The 21015-nt window shown below is 40.0% G+C and overlaps 1 protein-coding gene across 5 annotated transcripts in view; it reads left to right on the top strand.

Moving 5' to 3' along the window:
* OPHN1 (oligophrenin 1) overlaps nucleotides 1–21015 on the top strand; it is a 510840-nt gene that overhangs the window by 485444 nt on the left and 4381 nt on the right. For all 5 annotated transcript variants that reach the window (XM_032845576.1, XM_032845578.1, XM_032845577.1 and 2 more), the window contains 2 exons: nucleotides 13969–14134; nucleotides 15172–15222. In XM_032845576.1, the coding sequence (XP_032701467.1) occupies nucleotides 13969–14134; nucleotides 15172–15222 (217 nt within the window). The remainder of the gene's footprint in view (nucleotides 1–13968; nucleotides 14135–15171; nucleotides 15223–21015) is intronic.

Consider the following 21015-nt stretch of genomic DNA (forward strand, 5'->3'; position numbering starts at 1 on the left):
ACTTTATTTACTTTTTTCAAATAAACAGTTCGTGCTTTCATTGATCTGTTTTTTTTCAAGTATTTTCTTTTTTAAAAAATTTAATTTTTTTCAGTGTTCCAAAATTCATCTTATATGTACCACACCCAGTGCTCCATGCAATACGTGCCCTTTATAATACCCACCAGGAGGCTTACCCCCTACCCTCTCCCCTCCAAAACCCTCAGTTTCTTTCTCAGAGTCCACAGTCCTTCATGGTTTTTCCTCCCCTTCCTGTTTCCCCCAACTCACTTCTCCTCTCCATCTCCCAATATCTTCCATTCTATTCCTTATGCTCCACAAGTAAGTGAAACCATATGATAATTGACTCTCTCTGCTTGACTTATTTCTCTCAACATAATCTACTCCAGCCCTGTCCATGTTGATACAAAAGTTGGGTATTCATCCTTTCTGATGGAGGCATAATACTCCATTGTATATATGGACCATATCTTCTTTATCCATTTGTTGTAGGGCATTTTGGCTCTTTCCACAGTTTGGCGAATGTGGCCACTGCTGCTATGAACATTGGGGTACAGATGGACCTTCTTTTCACTACACCTGTGTCTTCAGGGTAAATACCAAATAGGGCAAATGCAGGGTCATAGGGTAGCTCTACTTTTAATTTCTTATTTTCTTAAGATTTTATTTATTTATTTGACAGACAGCAATCACAAGAAGGCAGAGAGGCAGGCAGAGAGAGAGGGAGAAGCAGGCTCCCTGCTGAGCAGAGAGCCTGATGTGGGGCTCGATCCCAGAACCCTGAGATCATGACCTGAGCTGAAGGCAGAGGCTTAACCCACTAAACCACCCAGATGCCCCTACTTTTAATTTCTTAATGAATCTCTACCCTGTTTTCCAAAGTAGCTGCACCAACTTCATTCCCAACAACAGTGTAAGAGGGTTCTCCTCTCTCCACATCCACTGCAACATTAGTCGTTTACTGTCTTGTTGATTTTGGCCACCCTAACTGGTATAAAGTGTCATCTCAATGTGGTTTTGATTTGAATCTCCCTGATGGCTAATGATGATGAACATTTTTTTCATATTTCTGTTAGCCATTTGTATGGCTTCTTTGGGGAAGTATCTGTTCATGTCTTCTGCCTATTTTAGACACGATTATCTGTTTTGTGTGTGTTGAGTTTGAGTTCTTTATAGATCTTTGATATCAGCCCTTTGTCTATAGTGTCATTTGCAAATATCTTCTCCCATTCCGTGGGTTGCCTCTTTGTTTTATTGACTGTTTCCTTTGCTGTGCAGAAGTTTTTGATCTTGATGAAGTCACAAAAGTTCCTTTTCACTTTTGATTCCTTTGTCTTTGGATACATATCTTGAAAGAAGTTGCTGTGGCCGATGTCAAAGAGGATACTGCCTATGTTCTCCTCTAGGGTTCTGATGGATTCCTGTCACAAGTTGAGGTCTTTTATCAATTTTGAGTTTATATTTGTATATAGTATAAGAGAATGGTTGAGTTTCATTCTTCTATACATAGCTGCCCAATTTTCACAGCACCATTTATTGAAGAGACTATCTTTTCTCCACTGTATCTTTTTTTCTGCTTTGTCAGAAATTATTTGACCATAGAATTGAGGGTCCATATCTGGGCTCTCTACTCTGTTCCCCTGGTCTATGTGTCCGAATTTTTTTGCCAGTACCATGCTGTCTTGTTGATCACAGCTTTGTAGTAAAGCTTGAAATCAGCAACGTGATGCCCCAAATCTTGTTTTTTTCTTTTTCAACATTTCCTTAGTAATTCAGGGTCTCTTCAGGATTCATACAAATTTTAGGATTGTTTGTTCCAGCTCCTTGAAAAATGCTGGTGAAATTTTGATTGGAATGGCATTGAAAGTATAGATTGCTCTAGGCAGTATAGACATTTTAACAATGTTTATTCTTCTAATCCATAAGCATGGAATACTCTTTTTGTGTCTTCTTCAATTTCTTTCATGAGTGTTCTTTTGTTCTTTGAGTACAGATCCTGTACCTCTTTGGTTAGGTTTATTCCCAAGTATCTTTTGGTTCTTAGTGCTATAGTAAATGGAATTGATTCTCTAATTTCCCTTTCTGTATTTTCATTGTTAGTGTATAAGAAAGCAACTGGTTTATGTACATTGACTTTGTATCCTGCCACATTCCTGAATTGCTGTATGAGTTCTAGTAGTTTGGGGGTAGAGTCTTGTGTTTTCCATATAAAATATCATGTCATCTGCAAAGAGAGAGAGTTTGACTTCTTCATTGCCAATTTGAATACTTTTTATTTCTCTTTGTTGTCTGATTGCTGTTGCTAGGACTTCTAATACTATGCTGAAAAAGAGTGGTAAGAGTGGGCATCCTTGTCATGTTCCTGATCTCAAAGGGAAGGCTGTCAGCTTATTCCCATTGAGGATGATATTTGCTGTGGGTTTTTCACAAATAGATTTTATGAAGTTGAGGAATGTTCCCTCTATCCCTATACTTTGAAGCGTTTTAATCAGGAACGGATGCTGGATTTTGTCAATTGCTTTTCTGCATCAATTGAGAGGACCATGTGGTTCTTCTCTCTTCTCATATTGATTTTTCTATCACATTGATTGATTTGCAAATGTTGAACCATCCTTTCAACCAAGGGATGAATCCTACCTTGTCATGGTGGATAATCTTTTTTTTTTATCATTTTTTAATTTATTTTCAGCATAACAGTGTTCATTGTTTTTGTACCACACCCAGTGCTCCATGCAGCCCGTGACCTCTCTAATACCCACCACCTGGTTCCCCCAACCTCCCACCCCACCACCTCTTCAAACCCTTCAGATTGTTTTTCAGAGTCCATAGTCTCTCATTGTTCATGAACACTCCCCTTCCAATTTCCCCCAACTCCCTTTCCCTAACTCCCCATGTCCTCCATGCTATTTGTTATGCTCCACAAATAAGTGAAACCATATGATAATTGACTCTCTCTGCTTGACTTATTTCATTTAGCATAATCTCTTCCAGTCCCGTCCATGTTGCTACAAAACTTGGGTATTCATCCTTTCTGATGGAGACATAATACGCCATAGTATATATGGACCACATCTTCCTTATCTAGTCGTCCGTTGAAGGGCATCTTGGTTCTTTCCACAGTTTGACGACCATGGCCATTGCTGCTATAAACATTGGGGTACAGATGGCCCTTCTTTTCACTACATCTGCATCTTTGGGGTAAATAACCAGTAGTGCAATTGCAGGGTCATAGGGAAGTTCTATTTATAATTTCTTGAGGAATCTCCATACTGTTCTCCAAAGAGGCTGCACCAACTTGCATTCCCACCAACAGTGTAAGAGGGTTCCCCTTACTCCACATACCTTCCAACGCATGTTGTTTCCTGTCTTGCTAATTTTGGCCAGTCTAACTGTTGTAAGGTAATATCTCAATGTGGTTTTAATTTGAATCTCCCTGATGTCTAGTGATGATGAACATTTTTTCATGTGTCTGATAGCCATTTGTATGTCTTCATTGGAAAAGTGTCTGTTCATATCTTCTACTCATTTTTTGATATGATTATCTGTTTTGTGTGTGTTGAGTTTGAGGAGTTCTTTATAGATCCTGGATATCAATCTTTTGTCTGTACTGTCATTTGCAAATATCTTCTCCCATTCCGTGGGTTGCCTCTTTGTTTTCTTGACTGTTTCCTTTGCTGTACAGAAGCTTTTGATTTTGATGAAGTCCCAAAAGTTTATTTTGGCTTTTGTTTCCTTTGCCTTTGGAGACATATCTTGAAAGAAGTTGCTGTGGCTGATATCGAAGAGATTACTGCCTATGTTCTCCTCTAGGATTCTGATGGATTCCTGTCTCACGTTGAGGTCTTTTATCCATTTTGAGTTTATCTTCGTGTACGGTGTAAGAGAATGGTCGAGTTTCATTCTTCTACATATAGCTGCCCAGTTTTCCCAGCACCATTTATTGAAGAGACTGTCCTTTATCCACTGTATATTTTTTCCTGTTTTGTTGAAGATTAACTGACCATAGAGTTGAGGGTCCATATCTGGGCTCTCTACTCTGTTCCACTGGTCTATGTGTCTGTTTTTATGCCAGTACCATGCTGACTTGGTGATCACAGCTTTGTAGTAAAGCTTGAAATCAGATAACGTGATGCCCCCAGTTTTATTTTTGTTTTTCAACATTTCCTTAGTGATTCGGGGTCTCTTCTGGTTCCATACAAATTTTTGGATTATTTGCTCCAGCTCTTTGAAGAATACCGTTGGAATTTTGATTGGAATGGCATTAAAAGTATAGATTGCTCTAGGGAGTATAGACATTTTAACAATGTTTATTCTTCCAATCCAAGAGCATGGAATGGTCTTCCATCTTTTTGTGTCTTCTTCAGTTTCTTTCATGAGTGTTCTGTAGTTCCTTGAGTACAGTTCCTTTACCTCTTTCGTTAGGTTTATTCCCAGGTATCTTATGGTTCTTGGTGCTATAGTAAACGGAATCAATTCTCTAATTTCACTTTCTGTATTTTCATTGTTAGTGTATAAGAAAGCCACTGATTTCTGTACATTGATTTTGTATCCTGCCATGTTACTGAATTGCTATATGAGTTCTAGTAGTTTGCGGGTGGAGTCTTTTGGGTTTTCCATATAAAGAATCATGTCATCTGCAAAGAGAGAGAGTTTGACTTCTTCATTGCCAATTTGGATACCTTTTATTTCTCTTTGTTGTCTGATTGCTGTTGCTAGGATTTCTAATACTGTGTTGAACAAGAGTGGTGAGAGTGGGCATCCTTGTCATGTTCCTGATCTCAACGGGAAGGCTGCAAGCTTTTTCCCATTGAGGATGATATTTGCTGTGGGTCTTTCATAGATAGATTTTATGAAGTTCAGGAATGTTCCCTCTATCCCTATACTTTGAAGCGTTTTAATCAGGAACGGATGCTGAATTTTGTCAAATGCTTTTTCTGCGTCAATTGAGAGGACCATGTGGTTCTTCTCTCTTCTCTTATTAATTTGTTCTATCACATTGATTGATTTGCAAATGTTGAACCATCCTTGTAACCCAGGGATGAATCCCACCTGTTCATGGTGGATAATCTTTTTAATGTGCTGTTTGATCCTGTTTGCTAGGATCTTGTTGAGAATCTTAGCATCCATATTCATCAGTGATATTGGTCTGAAATTCTCCTTTTTGGTAGGGTCTTTGCCTGGTTTGGTGATCAGGGTAATGCTGGCTTCATAGAAAGAGTCTGGAAGTTTCCTTCTGCTTCAATTTTTTGAAACAGCTTCAGGAGAATAGGTGTTATTTCTTCTTTGAAAGTTTGGTAGAATTCCCCAGGAAATCCATCAGGTCCTGGGCTCTTGTTTTTTGGGAGGTTTTTGATTACTGCTTCAATCTCGTTACTAGATATCAGTCTATTCAGGTTGTCAATTTCTTCCTGGTTCAATTTTGGAAGTTTATAGTTTTCCGGGAATGCATCCATTTCATCTAGGTTGCTTAGCTTATTGGCATTTAACGGTTGATAATAACTTCTGATGATTGTTTCTACTTCCTTGGTGTTAGTTGTGATCTCTCCCTTTTCATTCATAATTTTATGAATTTGGGCTTTCTCTCTTTTCTTTTGGATTAGTGTGGCCAATGGTTTATTGATCTTATTGATTCTTTCAAAAAACCAACTTCTAGTTTCATTGATACGTTCTACTGTATCTCTGGTTTCTACCTCATCGATCTCTGCTCTAATCCTGATTATTTCCCTTCTTATGTGTGGAGTTGGTTTAATTTGTTGTTGATTCTCCAGTTCTTTAAGGTGTAGAGACAGCTGGTATATTCTGGATTTTTCAATTTTTTGAGGGAGGTTTGGATGGCTATGTATTTCCCCCTTAGGACCGCCTTTGCTGTATCCCATAAGTTTCGGACTGAAGTGTCTTCATTCTCATTGGTTTCCATGAATTGTTTCAGTTCTTCTTTGATCTCCTGGTTGATCCAAGCATTCTTAAGCAAGGTGGTCTTTAGCTTCCAGGTGTTTGAGTTCCTTCTGAACTTTTCCTTGTGATCGAGCTCCAGTTTCAAAGCATTGTGATCTGAGAATATGCAGGGAATAATCTCAGTCTTTTGGTATTGGTTGAGTCCTGATTTGTGACCCAGTATGTGGTCTATTCTTGAGAAGGTTCCATGTGCACTTGAGAAGAATGAGTATTCTGTTGTTTTAGGGTGGAATGTTCTGTATATATCTATGAGGTCCATCTGGTCCAATGTGTCATTCAATGCTCTTGTTTCTTTATTGATTTTCTGCTTCGATGATCTGTCTATTTCTGAGAGAGGCGTGTTAAGATCTCCTACTATTAATGTATTCATATCAATATAAACCTTTATCTTGATTAACAGTTTTCTTATGTAATTGGCTGCTCCCATATTGGGGGCATAGATATTTACAATTGTTAGATCATCTTGGTGGATAGTCCCTTTAAGAATGATGTAGTGTCCTTCTGTATCTCTGACTACAGTCTTTAGTTTAAAATCTAATTTATCTGATATGAGAATCGCTACCCCGACCTTCTTTTGAGGCTCATTGGCATGAAAGATGCTTCTCCATCCCTTCATTTTCAGTCTGGGTGTATCTTTAGGTTCAAAATAGGTCTCTTGGAGACAACGTATGGATGGGTCCTGTCGTTTTATCCAATATTCAACCCTGTGTTGTTTTATGGGTGTATTTAGGCCATTCACATTGAGAGTAATTATTGATAGATACGTTTTTATTGACATCGTGTTACCTTTGAAGTCTTTCTTTCTGTAGATTGTCTCTATATTTCTGTTCAATGCTATTCTTAGGAATTTTCCTCTTTTATAGAACCCCCCCCTTAATATTTCTACAGTGTCAGCTTGGTGGTTGCATAGTCTTTTAAGCCTTGCCGGTCTTGGAAACTCTTTATCTCTCCATCCATTTTGAATGTCAGTCTTGCTGGATAAAGTATTCTTGGCTAAATGTTCTTCTCATTTAGTGCCCTGAATATATTTTGCCAGCCCTTTCTGGCTTGCCAGTTCTCTGTGGACAGGTCTGACGTTATTCTGATGGACTTTCCTCTGTAAGTAAGTTGCCTCTTCGTCCTAGCGTCTTTGAAGAGATTGTATCTCAATTATGATTCCTCAATTTGACTATCAGGTGCCTTGATCTTTTTTTGGAATCTATAATCTTGGCTGGAGATCTTTCGGCCTCTAGTACATGAACGCTGGTTCCATTCGCAAGATTGGGAAAATTTTCATGAAGAACTTGTTCCACTCTCTCTTCTAGACTTCTTTCTTTCTCCTCCCCTTCAGGGATTCCAATAATTCTGACGTTGAAACGTTTCATGGCATCATTTATTTCCATGATTCTGTTTTTGTGCCTTCTAAGCTGTTTGTTCCAGTCTTTCTCCTGATCCTTTCTATTTGTCCTCCAGAGCACTAATTCTATGTTCTGTCTCAGTTACCCTAGCTTTTAGAGAATTTAGATTAGATTGGAACTCATTGAGAGTATTGTGAACATCATCCCTGGTCACTTTCAGTTCTGCCCTAATTAATTCTGTTTGGTCATCCATGGCTTTCTCCAAGCTAGCTATTCCCTGGATAATTGTTAGCCTGAATTCTCTTTCCGACATATTGTCTATGTTGATATCTGTTATCTCTGTTGCAGAAGGTCCATCCTCTGTATTTTTCTTCTGTTGGGCATTCCTCCTCCTAGTCATTTTGGTGAGAGATGACTGAACGGATGTAGCTGGATGTGTCGACTGTGGTGCAGTCAAGGTGCACCCTGGAACGTTTTTGAGCAATCAGGGTTCCCCACCGAAACGAGAGAAAAAAGAAAAGAAAAAGAAAAATAAAGAGAGAGAGAGAGAGAGAGACAGGAAAAAAAGGGATGATAAAAGAGAAGGTTCAGCCCAAATGGGCCCCAAGGTAAGATTGATGAAGTATACAAACAAAAACAGACAAACAAAAAGACTGATAAAAGTATATGACAAGAGAAAAAAAAAAATATATATATGTAAATAAAGGAAGAACCTCATCTAAAAGAACCCCAAGTATAAGATTTATATACTATCAGGATAAACACAGAAAGACTGGTGGAAGAAAAAGATGGGAGAGTGGTTATAAATTCTCAGTGTGGGTGTGGAAGGTTGATTTGATTCTTCCTGGATGTATCTTGATATCTTTGTTAAAGGACTCAACTTTCCTCTAATAAAGGGGGATTAAAAATTGGTTTACCTATAGGGGTAGTATTGATTGGAGAAAGGGGATTACCTTGAAATTTAATTCTATATGAATATTAGAAAATAAAAATAAAAAAGGAATAAACTAGACTAAACTAAAGTTTAGAAAATAATTCAAAAAATAGAAATGCAAATGAAAAACACAGGTGTATGTGTCAAAAAGTTCAGGTTAGAAGGTTATTATGGAATTTGATGTACTGGACATCTCACTGTGATGGTAAATAGGTTAAAAAATAATCTATATTAAAAAAATGAACCAGAATAGTGGGAACAAGTTAAAAATAAAAGTTGTCCTATGAAGTAGTGGTTGTTGTTCTCTTGTAGTCTTTTTTTTTTTTTTTCCCTTTTTCTTTCCTGGTTGGCCTTCTGGGGGAGGGGCCTGCCACGTGGGTTTTCAGTCAGTGATGTTCCCTGAGTTAAGTCCTCTCGCCCCCCTCAAGGGAGTGGGCTCTGAGGAAACCATTTTTTTTTTTCAGGCTTTTGTTCTCTGGAGGTTTTTATGTTCACTTTTTTTTCTCTCTCCCCTTGACCGCTTTTGATGTTTTTTGTAGGTTTAGAGGAAAGCAAACTGCACCCTGACTTCCCTCTCAGAGAGAAGCCTCAGTCTGGACGCCTGTGGGTGCTGCAGAGCCCATCTAAATTCCCCCTTGGCCGCGGGCAGATCAGGTTCCAAGCCGCGTTCCCTGGGGATGCTGGATCTTCTGCTTGTACCCAAAACCACGGCTGCGGCAGCTGTCTGGGCAGCTCCAGACCGCCAGAGAGTTTCCAAGCAGCGATCGAACACCGAGATTTTCCCGCTGGCCCGGGCTGGGAGTGCCTGGTCTTTCTGGGTCTAAGAGCGCAAGGCTCGCACGCACCTCCCTTAGGGGAGGGTGAGGGGCGCGCTTGTCTCAGTTCTGTAGCACGTCTCATGATTCTGCCATCTGGGAGGCTCCCAGCCCCTCACAGGAGCGGGACCCCACGCATTCTTGGGCGCCTGGCAGCTCAGGGACCAAGACCTGGTTTCTCCGCGGCACTCTCTCTGGCTCAGTGCCAGGGGAGGCTGCCCTGGGTCTGGGGACTTAAGTCCCTGTCCCTAGCCGCCCCATTCGCACAATTCCACGCCCCCCCGCCCCCCGCTATTCTTTGCTCTTTTGCAGTGCTTTCAACCAGTCTCCAAGTTAATGCTTGTCCCCAGATGCAGGGCACTCTCGTATTAGGGGTATTACTTTCTAATAGGTCACCTCTGGTGGCTCCCTCCCCCTTTTGTTTATCTTCCGATATCAGTCTACCTTTCCCACTCCACTTTACCTGCCCACTGGCGTCTTCTGCCCCTGTAGAGATCCTGACATGTATAACTCTGATCTCAGGCTGATTTCATGAGTGATCAGAGTTCTTTGGTAGGTAATCAGCTCACTTTAGGGTACAGGTTGAAACGGCCCCTCCCCCTACTTCCCTGCCATCTTGTGGAACCATTCTGATATCCTTTTGTAAGATAAAAAATTATCCATCCTCTCTTTAATCTGCAGGTGTCTTTAAGTCTAAAATGAATCTCTTGTTGGCAGCATATTGATGGGTTTATTATTTTATCCATTTCAACACCTTATGTCTTTTGATTGGAGCATTTAGACTGTTTATATTCAGAGTAATTAGTGATAGATACATATTTAGTGCCATTTCATTATTTGTTTGTTGTTTCTGGACATATTCTGTGTTCCTTTCTTGTCCTTTTCAGTTTTGGTCTTTCCTTTACACTCAAAGAGTCCCCTTTAATATTTCTTGTAGGGATGTTTTAGTGGTTATGAACTCCTTTAATTTTTGCTTCTCTGAGAAACTCTTTTTCTCCCCTTCTATTCTGAATGACAGCCCTGCCACATAGAGTATTCTTGGCTGCATATTTTTCCTATTTAGCACTTTGAATATATCTTGCTTCTGTCTTGCCATGTTTCTGTTGAGAAATCTGCAGCTGGCCTTATGAGTCTCCCCTGTAAGTTAGGGAGTTCTTTATCTTTCTGCTTTAAGATATTTTCTTTATCATTATATTTTGAAAATTTAATTACAGCATATTCTATCGTTGGCCTGATGTTGTTGATTTTGATGTGAGTTTTCTGTGTGTCTCGGATCTGAATAACTGTTTCTTTCTCCAGATAAGGTAATTTTTAGCTATGATTTGCAGAAGCAAATTTTCTGCTCCCTTTTCTCTCTTCTTCTGAGACTGCTAAAACACAAATGTTATTACATTTGATGGAGTCACTGAGTTCCCTAAAAATATTCTCATGTTCCATAATTACTTTTTCTCTTCTGTTAAGCTTCATTATTTTCTATTATTTTGTCCTCTACATCACTTATTCACTTTTTAGTGTTCATTCCATCAAGTTAGTTTCCAATTTCAGTTATTGCATTTTTCATTTCTGAGTGATTCTTTTTTTTTTTTAACTCTTTTGTCTCTGTGGTAAGGGCCTCCCTGAAGTCTTCCATTCTTTTCTCAAGCCCAGCAAATATCCTTGCTACCTTAATTTCTCCATCAGCCTTGTTACTTATATCTGTTTCACTTGGATCTCTGGCTGTGACCTAATCTTGTTGTTGCATTTGGGATAAATCCTTGTCTTTGCATTTTTTTCTAAGTATCTGTCTTCTTCTCTGTGTTAGAAAAGCCAGTCATATTTCCTGCACCTGAGAGTAATGGCTTTATGAAGAAGAGGTCATACAGTATCCATGGACTGGAGCTTCAGGGACTGTCACTGGTGTGTGCTGCATGTGCTCTGCTATTGTGTCTTGCTGCTCTATCCTTCAGACCAGTCATCCTCAGAGGTTCTCCTTGCCTGCAGTGGGCAGTGTTTGGACCTTCCCCCAAATATGGCAAGTTTTAACTATGTGTGCTCTGGTCTGCTATTGAAATGAGAGCTAATACTTCTTCCACTAGAACTGAAGCACTGCAGAGTTTTCTGGTCAGGAGATGTGGTGTGGGCAGGGGTTTCTCTGGTCTTCTACAGAAGGGGCCCACCACACTGTGATTGATGCAAGCTTGACTGAGAAGGGCAGTACCCACCAGAGAGCAATGGTGTGGGACCTGTTGTAAGCAGCTTGTTTTGGTGTTGTAGTGTTTCCTGCAGGTTGCTCTTTGTTTATGCTGGGGGGCTTGGGCAGGGGAAATGGTGCCAGATATCTTGTCCCTGGAGGGGTACGTCTGTGCACACTGCCTCTCAGGAAAGCCCTCCAAGAAGAGCAAATAATCTCCCCACCATGTGTCCCAGGAATTTTTCAGATTGCTGTTTCCACACTCCGGGTTGTATACTGCCTTCTCTTTGGGAGCAGCACAGTACTCTTCAGGCTCTATCCCAACGAAGCCTGCTGACTTTATTTTCTTTTTAAGAGCAAAAGCCATATTTTATTCATCTTTGCACCCTCTAGGGCACCCAGCACAGTGCCTGGAGAAAATGGAGTTAATTGTTTTTTGAATAAACTCTGTTTCCATATTTGGGTTTCTCTAGTTTCTTCAATTCAGATCATTTACATAAGTTTCTTCCTCATTTCCAGATAAATTTTATATGTAATAGCATTAATGAAAATTGTGAAAATACAAAAGTATCTATGTGCAATACCACAGTATTATGTCCAATGTATGTATAATTACCCTGTGGCGAGGTGCTCATCAAGGAACATCAGCAGGTGGGATAGTTCTTCCTTATGTGGACTGGCCAGCATACTGACCTATCCTTTCAAATGCCAGCGGGTCCCTCCATCATTTTGGCAAATCAAAAAGGCCAGTATAGTTAATTTTTCAAAATATTAACCACAAATGCATCTTCTAAATTGAAAATGAAAGTTCATTAGGTGCTTATTTGTTTTTTTTAAATTTTTATTTAAATTCAATTTAATTAACACAGTATATATTAATATTTTCAGAGGTAGAATTTAGTGATTCATCAGTTGTATGTAACACCAAGTGCTCATTACTTCAAGCCTGCTGACTTTTAAAACTCTAGGGTTTAGTAATGTGGTGTGAGTCGGGGCCTGTACTGGTCTGCTTGTGCTGGGATTGAGGTGAGCTTGACAGAGAAGAACAGTTGTGCCAGAGGGCGGGAGGGTGGGATTTGGTATAAGCAAGTTAAGCAGCCAGTGTAAGGGCAGAGCTGCCCTCTGTAGGTAGATCTGTGTTTGTGTTAAAGGGTCAGGGAAGAAAGAGGCACCAGCCAACTCCTTTGTCCCCAAAGAGGCGTCTCCATGAACTCTGCTTTCAAGATGGTGTTCCAGGAAGAGCGAGTAATCTCCCCTCTATGTGCCCCATGCCGTGTCCCCCTTGGTTGTTTGCTTGCCTCTCTCCAGGAGTAGGAAGCTCCCTCAGAGCTCTATCACAGCCAAGCATGCCAAACTTTAAAACAGCAGTCTTTAAATGCCCCTGGTTAGAACTCATGAAAATCAGCTGTTCCCATTTTCCCAGCCAATGGTTTTGGGGGTGCATTCCCCTGTGTGCTCCTCTCTTGTCTTTCTCCATGACCATGGCTCCTTCTTTCCACCAAACCCCTGATCCATTTCTCCCCCAAACCAAGTGTCCACACTTCCTAGCTTCTTTGATGTGCTTCCTCTCTCCTTAGTTGTGGAGTTTTTTCTTCTAGTCTTCAGGTTGATTTCTGGAGTATTTAGAATGATTTGATAATTATCCAGCTGTGTTTGAGAGACAAAATGAGTCTAGAGTCCTACTCCACCACCATCTTAGCTCCCATCTCTGCCCTCCCACCCCCAGCTAACAACTTTTCATAGTTGTACACACGCCTGGTGTTCATCAGGCCATGAGTACTTTCTATGGATTTTTCCACTTAAATGCATATTTTTTTGACCTGACCCAAAGCCTTGTAAGTTCATGTACAATATGTATTGGCTAAGTACTTGTACAAAATGGATTTGCTTATGCTTTGTGGTTGGGCCCAAGTTTCTGCTATTAAGAAGAATAAATTTGTGCCAATTGTTTTTCCTATTTTTTGGCAGTTAATTCCCTTGGCCTGTTCCCCAAAATGGAACCACTGGATCAACAAGTATGAACTATCTCAAATGTATGATTTTACATTTAATCAACATTTTTCCAGAATTCTTTATGGCTATATAGATATAATTTTTATGGCTATGTAGATAGAAAAAGCCCAGTGTACAGTGCTTCCAGCAAGTGCATTAGTGTCTCTCATGCCAAAACCCCTGCTAAATCCATTTCATAAAAAATTATATATATTTATTTTATATTGACTAACCTGGAAACCAGAGACATAGATGCAAGGAGGCAAGTTAGGGGACTGCTGTGATAGTCAATATCTAAGTAAAAAGGGTCTGAGTTTGGGTAATTATGAATTTAACACATTCAAATTCATCATCAATAATTGACTAAATGCCTACTATGTGCCAGGCTTATACTAAAAATGTTAGTATCTAATTAAAATTTTAGTATCTTTGTAACATAATGTATTATTGGCCTTCATTATATAGATGAGGTAACTAAGACTTAGCAAATTGATATGACGTACCCTAGGTCACAAAAATTGAAGTTCTAGAGCTGGGTTTCAAACAGACTTTCTGAAGGATTAAGCTGTTGGAAGAATTACACACACACACACACAAACACACACACACACACACACAGAAAAGAAAAGAAAAGAAATCCAGAGTTGTTAGTGACCCAAAATAAGTGGGCGCTAAGGGAGGTAGCCCAGATAACTCCAATACTGGGTGCTTGTTCATGAATAGTGTTCCATTTGGCTTATCATTCAACTATGTGCTCTCTTTCAGGAGACTCTGACAGTTGCAGCAAAGTGCGGCCTCCAGGAGAAAAGCCTACCATTGTTCGTCCCCCAGTGAGGCCTCCAGATCCTCCGTGCCGGGCAGCTACTCCCCAAAAGCCAGAACCAAAGCCAGATATTGTGGTTAGCAATGCAGGGGAAATCCCATCATCTGTGTAAGTAGAGTTTTTCCTAAACCTTGACGTAAGGCTCATCTTAGGCCACCAGGAGTTATTTCAGGATCTTCATAATGGTTTTGAAGGGTACACAGTGCACAACCCCAGGATATCATTCACTTCATAGTCTAAGGAAATTTCACAGACAAACCCTGTTTGTACTGTTCCACTCAGCACCCAAGGGTGAGAGATTGAACTAATGCTGCCCCGATTTATGTAGGGTGATAAGATTACCTTCTGTTTTCATGCTCCCTTGGCTCTGGAAGTTTTTCATACTTTCTTATTATTGCTACTGTTTTTTAAAGAAATTTAATGAACAGATTTGTTCATTGTACTTGTGCCTTCAGGCTTTCTTTTTAAATCAATGATATGATTTTTAAAATATCTTCCAAAATGACTCAGATTCTCCAGAGAGCCTCTTGTAGGGTAAGAACTGAGCCAAGGTACAGCAGGTTTTCCTGAAGTGGGACTGGAAGCCAAGGAACAAGGTATAAAGCAGCTAATGCAGGGCCACAGCACCTCTCAAGGACCAGCCTTGTATGGTCGCAACTAGCCTGACTGGTCCCTCTTCAGCTAGTGTTTGGGACCCCTCTCATACACTGCCTCCCAGTATTCCTTTTTCTTGTGTCTCTTGTTTTCCATAACTGTAAGATGTGGGAATAAGAATAACAAAGCCTCTATCATGTTGATTAAGTAGCTAAGTATATTTATGAAAATGTCAAAAATTTATACATTGAACCCAAGGATTTGTTTCACTTATTTCTCAAAAGAATAACCTGAATAAAAAACACATTTAGGCCACTCTGAACCATGGGAAAGCAAAGGGCATTAGACATAGCCTTGGGGGTGCTTATGGTCTCTGAGTCATTTCACATTCTGATATTTGAGTTTCTCCTTAGACCCAGGTCCTTTGCAAGTGAGGGAAGACCCTTCAATTGGTGCCCTGTCTGGTTTATAATTTTTGTCTTGTCCATTGTCTTTTGGTTTTCATACACAATCCAGAGCAACTCATGAGACTTATTGGCCTCTGTTTGCAGGGTGGCTTCCAGGACCAAGTTTTTTGAAACAGCTTCCCGAAAAACAGGAAGGTAAGACACATAGATGACAGAAGAGAAATCATATTACTTTTTACTAAATGGATCATGAGCATCACAGTTGCTCTTACATTCTATTTTTCTGTTTCTCTGCAGCTTCATCTCTGTCTCTCTGTCCCTTTCTCTCCCCTAGTTCTGTCTCTCTGTTTCCTAGTCTCTCCCTGTACATCTGTTTTTGTCTCTGTACATATGTTTCTCTGTGTTTGTTTTTCTGTCTCTCTCATGCTGTTTCTTTCTCTGTGTCTTTGTCATTCTCAGTCTCTTTCTGTCTCTCTTTGTGTTTTTGTACTTATATCTCTGTATCTATCTTTGTCTCTCTGTCTCCCTATTTGTTGGTTTTACTCTTTTTCTGTATCTCTTCCCTCTGTCTCTCTTTCTTTGCCTGCTTCTGTATCTGTTGTATCTTTCAGTCTCTATGTTTTTCTATCTCTTCCTCTCTTCTGCTTCTCTCTCTCTCTGTCTCTCTCTCTCACACACACATACAGTACTCACATGCTAAGTAAAATTGCACAAAAGCATGACATTCAATGTAGGTCTTATTTTTTTGTTCATTTACTTATTTAGACTCTATTCTAAAAGGGCAGCTAATAGGAATATATAGAACGTAACACTCTAACCTAAATAGCCTTCGAATAAGCATAGCTAAACATTAGGTGGTGTGATATAAGTAACCTTGAAACAATTGAGGGAACAAAAATACAAACAGGTTCTTGCTTTCTACTCTAGACCCACTAAAACAGAATCTCCAAGAGTGGGACCTGGGAATCTATTTTTTTTGTTTGTTTTATTTCCTTCTTTTCCACCTTCCTTCCAGTTAGTTTGTTTTTAAAACTTCTAAAGTATTGGTACAAATTGTCCAAAGCCTGGCATTTGGGACCCTTTAGACAAAAATACCTAAAGAAATAGTTGCTTAGCTTTTAGGGACCCTTTTGTGAGTTTGCTTCATGTTGCTTTTTAGAGAGTTTGAAATTGTGCTTCCTGATGGGTGATAAGAGTATAAATCTTCTAGGTGGTCAGTTAAAATAACAATGTGCCTTTACCAGGAGTGGAGCTAGGGTAACTTTAACATCATTTTGTCAAAACTGTGAGACCTAACTCACCAAGACATGATACCACACAGCAAGTCACCCTGGTTGTGCTTGGCAGTCAGCCATTAACCCAGGTCCAATTTTCCTTTGAAAATAATTTGCTATTTATTCTACCATAACAGATAAAAATGGGGTCAAGCTCCCAGATTTCTCTTACCAATACAGTAAAGTGTGTGCCAAAGATGATTTTAAATCAGGCTTAGTCAAATATGCCTCTTGAGGAAAAAAAAAAAAAAGAAAGAGAGAGAGAGAGATGGAGACACTCTTTAATGCTCTTAATATAGTACCCACCTGTGAGCAGGACCACTTCCTATTTCCTGGTAATCCTTCCTTCCTCCCTAGAATAAGTCATACGAGTAATAGGTTCCAAGGAAATGGAATGAAGTAAACTAGAATTAACAGAGTAAACTGGATATATCTATAAGAAGGCTCTTTTAGGGCGCCTGGGTGGCTCAGTGGGTTAAGCCTCTGCTTTCGGCTCAGGTCATGATCCCAGGGTCCTGGGATCGAGCCCCACATCGGGTTCTCTGCTCAGTAGGGAGCCTGCTTCCCCCCACTCTCTCTCTGCCTGCTGCTCTGCCTACTTGTGATCTCTCTCTGTCAAATAAATAAATAAAATCTTTATTAAAAAAAAGAAGGCTCTTTAGAGGAATTGGTATCTAAGTTGGGACTTAAAAATGAGTAGAAATACACCAAAAATATGAGGAATTCATCTGAAGCCTTGGATAGGGAACCAGCATATTGAGAGAGAATATGTAAGTGATATGAACAAACTCCAATAGAATCTTTAAGGCAGACCAACTTCTTTCTTTCTTTTTAAGTTAAATTTTATTTCTTTCAGTGTTCCAAGATCCATTGTTGATACAACACACCCAGTGCTCCCTGCGGCGATACATGCCCTCTTTAATACCCACTACCAGGCTCACCCATCCCCCCACGCCCTTCCTTCCAAAACCCTCAGTTTGTTTTTAAGTGTCCACAGTCTCTCATGGTTTGTCTCCCCCTCCGATTTCCCCCAATTCACTTTTCCTTTCCTTCTCCTAGTGTCCTCCATGTTATTCCTTATGCTCCACAAGTAAGTGAAACCATATGATAATTGACTCTCTCTGCTTGACTTATTTCACTCAGCATAATCTCCTCCAGTCCCATCCATGTTGATACGAAAGTTTGGTATTCATCCTTTCTGATGGAGGTGTAATACTCCAGTGTATATATGAACCATATCTTCTTTATCCATTCATCTATTGAAGGGCATCTTGGCTCTTTCCACAATTTGGTGATCGTGGTCATTGCTGCTGTGAGCATTGGGGTACAGTTGGCCCTTCTTTTCACTGCATCTGTATCTTTGGGGTCAGATCTTTGGGGTCTTTTGGTTAGTAGTGCAATTGCAGGGTCATAGGGTAGCTCTATTTTTAATTTTTTTAGGAATTTCCACACTGTTTTACAAAGTGGCTGCACCAACTTGCATTCCCAACAACAGTGTAAGAGGGTTCCCCTTTTTCCACATCCTCTCCAATACTTGTTGATTACTGTCTTATTAAATTTGGCCATTATAACTGGTGTAATGTGGTATCTCATTGTGGTTTTGATTTGAATCTCCCTGATGGCTAATGATGATGAACATTTTTTCATGTGTCTGTTATCCATTTGTATGTCTTTGGAGAAGTGTCTGTTCATGTCTTCTGCCCATTTTTTGATGTGATTATCTGTTTTTTGAGTGTGGAGATTGAGGAGTTCTTTATAGATATTGGTTATCAGCCCATTGTCTCTAGCATCATTTGTGAATATCTTCTCCCATTCCGTGGGTTGCCTCTTTGTTTTGTTGACTGTTTCCTTTGCTGTTCAGAAGCTTATGATCTTGATGAAGTCCAAAAACTTCATTTTTGCTTTTGTTTCATTTGCTTTTGGAGACATGTCTTAAAAGAAGGTGTTGTGGCCGATGTCAAAGAGGTTACTGCCTATGTTCTCTTCTAGGATTTTGATAAATTCCTCAGGCCAACTTCTAATAGGTAAACTATAGCCAAACTGATGTTGAGACTGTGGAAAATTGGTAAATTCTGTCTGAACTTTGTCACCTACTGCTCTGGGAATTCTTGGACCAACCCAGAAAATAAGGGGGCTAATGCCAAACCAGGCACTGCAGGCTAGAGTACCACTCTACATATCTGCTATTTAGGGCTCTGGAACCTAAATTTAATCCTGTTCCTTAACCCCAGATTCCATCTTGGCAGGAGTGTGGACAAGAGTGAAGTGGATACACCTGTCCTCCAGTGTGTCATGAGCCATAAAGCCAAATGGGTTTCTCCCATTTATATCCACATAGGAAAAAACACCTCTTCTGTCTATGGTCCCAACTTGTAACCACCACTTACACCAGTACATCTACATGCTGGACACTGGTCAAGATCCTCAGATTCTTCACATCAGTACCATCTACAGACATTGTTTGCAAGCTCTTCTCTCATCTCTGATGAAAATAATGATCTGTTTCAATTTTGATTTTACCTTTATGCTTCCCATTTTTACCTGACTGTAGCCTGACATTTGAATCATGTCACTTCCTCATTCATCTGTCTTCATCAACCAATAAAAAACTTAGAACTTATATGAAAATGAGAAGTGGTCCATCAAGAAAGAGAAAGAAGGGGAAGATGGTTCAGCAAGGCAGAACAGCTTATGCAAGACAGGTTCAGTAAGTGATTAGTGTTGCACTTTGGCTACAGTGTGGGGGTGAAAAGAGGGAAGCAAACCTGGAGCTGAGGCCAGAAAGACAGACTTGGGCCAGATTGTAAAGACCTTACAGGACATAATAAGGTAAGGAATTTGGTCTTTATACTATAATCCTTAGGGAATCATGGAACTTGTAAGCATGACAATGCATATTCAGAGATGACTGCATTGTAAAAAGCAAAACAAAAGAAAATAAAACAAAAACAAAAAACCTCATTCTTTTAATAATGGTAAGATAGATAGGAAAGCAAGGACTGGAGACAGAGATCAATTAGGAGACTAATCATCATCACAACAGTTGATGAGGCCCTAACCTATGGCATTGCCAGTGAAATGGAAAAGGACAGATGTGAGATAGATGCAAAGAGACCTGTGACTTTTCAAACATAGAGCATTGGTTAGTCTCCCCTTCCGATTTCCCCCAACTCACTTCTCCTCTCCAACTCTCAATGTCCTCACATGTTATTCCTCATGCTCCACAAGTAAGTGAAACCATATGATAATTGACTCTCTGGTGGTGGGTATTAAGGAGGGCAGGTTTATGCACCACACCCAGTGAATTGAATCTTGGAACAACATTGAATCTTGGAACACTGAAAAAAAATTAAATTTAATTAAAAAAAAAGAAATGTATCCTAAGAAAATTATCATATACGTAAATTATCATGTAAGTGCATGAAGGTTAACTTATAAGGTTATTCATTGCTAGACTGCTTAGAATATAAAAAAAGAAGTAATTCAAATGGCCAATGAGAGTTGATTTAAATAAATTATGGTACACACACACACACACACACACACACACACATACACACATGCATTTGATGGGTAACTGGGTGGCTCAGTCAGTTAAGCATCTGCCTTTGGCTCAGCTCATGAAACCAGGGTCCCAGAATTGAGCCTCACATTGGGCTCCCTGCTCAGGAGGGACTCTGCATCTCCCCCTCCCTCCCATACCACTTGTGCTCTTGATATCTCTCTCTCTCGCTCTCTCAAATAAATCAATAATATCTGAAAAAAACATGGAGCACTGGAGAAGGATTAAGAGGGAAAAAAGTCTAACTTGGAAAATTAAGTAGATGGTAATAATAATTAATCATCAAAGAACAGGTTTTGTGGGAAAGTTGCTCTCCTCAATTTTGGACACAGTGTTTTTGAAGACCCTGTGAGATATCCAGACAGAAATGCCCAGGACAGGTTGAGAGAAAAATGGTAGTGGAGTAGGAGGACCCTTGGCTTGCCTCATCCAATGAGCACACTAGATAACTAAAAATCATTCTAAATATCCCAGAAATAGACATGAAGACTGTCAGAAAAACTCCTCAAGTGAAGGGAGAGAAGAGGCCACATTGAAGAAGGTAGGATGGGGAGAGAGGAGGCTTAGGGGAGAAAGGGATCCCAGGTGCTGTGGAGGGGAGGGCATTGTAGTCATAGACAAAGGCAAGAGAGAGACCAGCACACAGAGGAATGCACAAAAAGAACATTTCCCTAAAGTCATTGGCTTAAAAAATGAGAATGGTTGATTTTCCTGAATTCTTTCACCCAGAGGGGCTTAAAACCTGGAGTTTTAAAGGAGAATGGGTTTGGTTGAGCTAGAGGCCTGGAGGCACTGTGATGCTTCTGGAAAGAAGGCAGGCAAACAACCCAGAGACAGACAGCATGGAAAAAGTGATCTGAAGAACACCTGCAGAACACAGAGGGGAGACTGTTCACTTTTCTCACAGTACACCTCTGAGAGACAGTGTTCACAGACATACCTCCAGAACAGAGGAGCTGGCTGGTGCCATTTCACTGCCCACCCCTCAGCATAAGCACAAAGCACCTACAGGAAACACAACAAACAAAGCCTAAAACCAGGGGAAAGAAGGAAATAATAAAGACTAAAGTGAAAATAAATGAAATAGAAGCTTAAAAAATAAAAGAGATCAATGAAAGCACGAACTGTTTATTTGAAAAAAGTAAATAAAGT

Source organism: Lontra canadensis, unplaced genomic scaffold (assembly GCF_010015895.1).
Source record: "Lontra canadensis isolate GAN:19392208 unplaced genomic scaffold, GSC_riverotter_1.0 scaffold166, whole genome shotgun sequence".
Lineage (NCBI taxonomy): Eukaryota > Metazoa > Chordata > Mammalia > Carnivora > Mustelidae > Lontra > Lontra canadensis.